This window comes from Temnothorax longispinosus, chromosome 5 (genome assembly GCF_030848805.1).
Source record: "Temnothorax longispinosus isolate EJ_2023e chromosome 5, Tlon_JGU_v1, whole genome shotgun sequence".
In the NCBI taxonomy this organism is placed as follows: Eukaryota; Metazoa; Arthropoda; class Insecta; order Hymenoptera; family Formicidae; genus Temnothorax; species Temnothorax longispinosus.
The window spans coordinates 13,297,879-13,301,889 of NC_092362.1; the positions used below are offsets into that span (position 1 = coordinate 13,297,879).

The window sequence follows — 4,011 nt, forward strand, 5'->3', positions numbered from 1 at the left end:
GTAGCGTCAAGTGGACTGCAGCCATAACCTACAATTTATATTTATAGGCATAAAGAATATCGTTTATGTAGGACCGACATTGCGAATAGAGAATAAAGCCTCGCGTCGTTTCGTATCTTCCGCTTTTCATTCGACGCCGACGACCGTGGCGCGTGATTCGCTGCAAATAAATATCGCTTTAAACAAACGTTTGCCTCTAGCTCGAGGCATTTACGGAAATGCGAATAAACGTGACTCATTATCTCATTTTCTTTACAAAATTATTTTCCGAATTCAAACACACGTGTCTTCGATCGTCTGACTCATCGTTCAAACTGGGTTTAAACGTGACGCTCGTGCGCCTTCTCGGCGTCCATATTATCCATATCCATAAACGCGGGATGAGCAATGCATGGTAAACAAAGCTTCGTGCTACACAGTGCTACAGCACGAAAATATGCTACTCTATAATTCTAGCACGAATTTCTTGCCGCGCTCGCGTCCGTCGTAAACACGATATCGAATTTCGACGATGAACAACCGGTTTTTTTTTATGCTCGCGCAGTGTCACCGGAAGCGTATACTTCGGTTCGTTTGCCGCCAAACTATCCTGCGTGAGTGCGTGAGTGCGTGAGTGCGTGCTGCGATGAAGAAGTTGTTTATTCGTCGGCTCGCGAACCTACGATCGTAGCGTAGATATCACGCTAATCACGCTGCACGCGCGTTATAAGTTGCATACCACTGACGTGCCGCGAATCGTCTCCGCGTGTTCGTTGGGACTGGTTGGGACGCTTAAACCTCTCGAAATTCGTGGGATATATCATGGCCAAGGTTCAGCTGGCGAACGTCGCCGTTCTGGACAATCCCTCGCCGTTCCTGAATCCGTTCCAGTTCGAGGTCACGTTCGAGTGCATCGAGGAATTGAAGGAAGGTGCGAATCACGATTTTGTGAATACGATAGTTCGCGCGGAGGACGCCGTTCCTCTATCCGTTACTCTAACCTCGAACGCGTGCACGACCGTTCTTTAGGTTAATTTTTACAATTGCCATGATGCCCACAGCCGCCAATGATACGGAACTGTATCACGAATGTTCCACAATCCGCTTGATCGTAAAACGTAGAATTTATTTACGGTGAAAAGGGTGACGTGTGCTCTAATGTGATAAGTTTTTGTCGATCAAGCTTCCTTGCAACGTAGTTGTTTCAATTCTCTTGTGTACATGTCCTGTAACATACCCAGACAGTCAAGTCTGTCGAAAGCAGATCTTGCAAAGTATCTGCTATAAAGTTTGTCGTAGAAAGAATAGATTTGATGTCGGTTCTGATATATCACATGATGTCGACAGAACACCAATAGAAGTATAACAAAACTGACATAGTTAGATAAGTAGATTGGTGACCAAAGAAATCAAGTAGATTCTGCTGGAACCGTTCAGGCTCTGTGCGATTTCCACTGCCAATCTGCTGTCTGATTATGTTAGCAGACTACTCTGCTGGCAGAACATAATGTGGCATGGCTGAATACGGACGCAGTTGATATCTGTTGACATGTCTTATCAAATCTATTCAATCTGTTGACAGATTGCTATCATTTTGCTTACTAGGATTATATATGACATATATTCTATATGTATATATATGCTGAAGAAACGTATTAATATATATAACACTGATGTTCTTTTAGATTTGGAATGGAAGATGATATATGTGGGTAGCGCAGAGTCGGAGGAATTTGATCAAGTCCTAGATACCATTTACGTCGGTCCAATCCCGGAAGGAAGACATATGTTTGTATTTCAGGTAAAATATCTTGAATCAGCAGATATAAATATATCGCAATTTATCTACTTTAATGATGTTGGCATTATCTGATTATTTTCTGTTTTTCCATTGTTAGGCTGATCCACCTGATGTGAGTAGGATCCCAGTCAACGATGCTTTAGGCGTAACCGTCGTGTTGCTGACTTGTTCGTACAGAGGTCACGAATTTGTTCGCGTGGGTTACTTTATAAATAACGAGTACACGGATCCAGAACTCCGGGAGAATCCACCGCCGCAGCCGCAATTTGATAAAGTTCAGAGGAATATACTAGGCGATAAACCGCGCGTCACTAGATTTAAAATAAATTGGGACGACTGTCCAACTGGATCAGCGAACAGTCTTCCCGAGGGCATGGATGCGCCGGCGTTAGAAGATACGTCGCAGGATGCGCCTACGTCCACATTAGGCTTCACAGAGAATACGCAAAACGGTGGAATGGAAGTGATGTAAAAACTGATTTACTGCTAATAAGGAAATAACTCGGTGAACTTGCGTTATACAACAATTTAAATGATAAAATATAGTACCTGGCGAGAAGATGGAGAAGAAAAAATACACCTTCGGTATATATACATATATATATTTAGATAATTAAAAAAAATCACGCAAATAACCTTCCATATAATTATTGATGTTTTTCTTCGATAAGATCTAAGAAGTTTGTACATTTTGAAAAAGAACTGTTGATAATGTGATAACCTACACCTTACATCTGAATAAAAAAGAATGAACGTTTGGATTAATTGTCCGCGAGATAGTTATTTTCAGGTTTCTCTCTCAATTGAATAGTGGTATTTGATTGCAACTTACAATCTCTCTAAGATTAATTTCTGTAAAAAGAAAAACCTTACAAATAATAACAAACAGCAATCGTGGCGCCAATTCTGCACAAATAGATTAAATATAACAATTAATTATAAGCCATCTTGCTATGATGCGAGTTTTAAACAAACTATTATGCAATTATTGTTTCAAAGTTACAATGTTTAAGTAGCTTATAATTTGAAGCTTGAGCCTAAAAAATATGTTTGATGTTTTAAGTATTATACCATTATTGCTTATTATAACGTCACGTTGCATTAGATCGTAAGACAGTTTCCATTTTTAGTAGTGTATATATACATACGTACATACTAAGATGAAAAATACATATTGTTTTTTACTTGAAAAAAAATTTGTTTTTTCTCGTTCTGTCTCTCTGTCTCTCTCCCTTTCTCTTTGCAATATTTTCTTGTCGAAAAATTTAGTTTAATCTACAATTATTTATTACATGCGACAAAAATTTGTGCTATTGTAAATTTCATTTTTTCCACATGATAAAAGTGTGCATATTTAAAAGATTTAACGACCGATCTTTCGATTAATCTGAAATCTATGTCTTAAGGCATTGTTAGCTTAGATATATGTATATGTAGTTATATATATATATATATATATATATATATATATATATATATACACGACAAGCGACAAAAAATAACGTTTAAGAAAACGCAATTAACTCCGTATTTAGCATAATATGAAGGAAAGATTTGATAATGCATTTAGCATTTTTACTAGGAACGCAATTGTGAATTTTTCTAATAAATTTAAATTTTTTTACTTTTTATACATATCAAGTACAACTTTTACATTATTTGCAAAAGAATCGCTTAACATATTCCTCCTTAATTGATTTCGCTAAATTTTTAAGATGTGTAAAATTTTCTCTTCCTGCTACGAAATTACAGTTTAAAGTTCTAGATTATTTAGAGCAAAAGAAAGAGTTCTTGATAGTTTTTAGAAAGAGTTCCGTCCACTATGATAATGTAGAGTAGATTTCAAAACAAGATTAAATAATTCTAAATACAATTCTGATGACTTTTTAAATATTAAATATTTAATTCATTTATGTATAAACGGGATTAAGAAAAGATCCCTTTAGTACACATAATATGATTACAATTATATCAGCAAAAGACGCAGAATAAGAGATTGAAAGAAGAATATGAGAACAATTTTACGAGTTACAGTAAAGAAATTAAGAAAAGATAAAACCTAACGAAGATAGTAAAGTAGTGAATGTTTAAAAGAGCTAAGAGACATATATGAAAGAAATCCACGCGATCGGAGAATTTGTTCGCCAGTAAGCATATCCGATTTAGGGGCTTGAATTTACCATAGGAAGGACGATGCAATTCTTCATAAAAAATTTAATTGTTTCTGAGAG

At 36.5% G+C, this 4,011-nt stretch overlaps 1 protein-coding gene across 1 annotated transcript; it reads left to right on the plus strand.

The window, feature by feature from the left end:
* Nucleotides 1-371: 371 nt before the first annotated feature.
* Nucleotides 372-2,615, plus strand: Asf1 (histone chaperone asf1). The gene is made up of 3 exons (XM_071778438.1): nucleotides 372-910; nucleotides 1,665-1,780; nucleotides 1,878-2,615. The coding sequence occupies exons 1-3, from the start codon at nucleotides 802-804 to the stop codon at nucleotides 2,250-2,252; spliced, it is 600 nt and encodes a 199-aa protein (XP_071634539.1). The 5' UTR covers nucleotides 372-801; the 3' UTR covers nucleotides 2,253-2,615.
* The last annotated feature ends 1,396 nt before the right edge of the window (nucleotides 2,616-4,011 follow it).

Bases quoted from the DNA above. Each gene is read 5' to 3' on its own strand.
- Asf1 (XM_071778438.1), top strand. From the start codon at position 802: ATGGCCAAGGTTCAGCTGGCGAACGTCGCCGTTCTGGACAATCCCTCG. The intron at 911-1,664 runs GTGCGAATCACG...ATGTTCTTTTAG, and splicing joins CATCGAGGAATTGAAGGAAG to ATTTGGAATGGAAGATGATA. The intron at 1,781-1,877 runs GTAAAATATCTT...TTCCATTGTTAG, and splicing joins GACATATGTTTGTATTTCAG to GCTGATCCACCTGATGTGAG.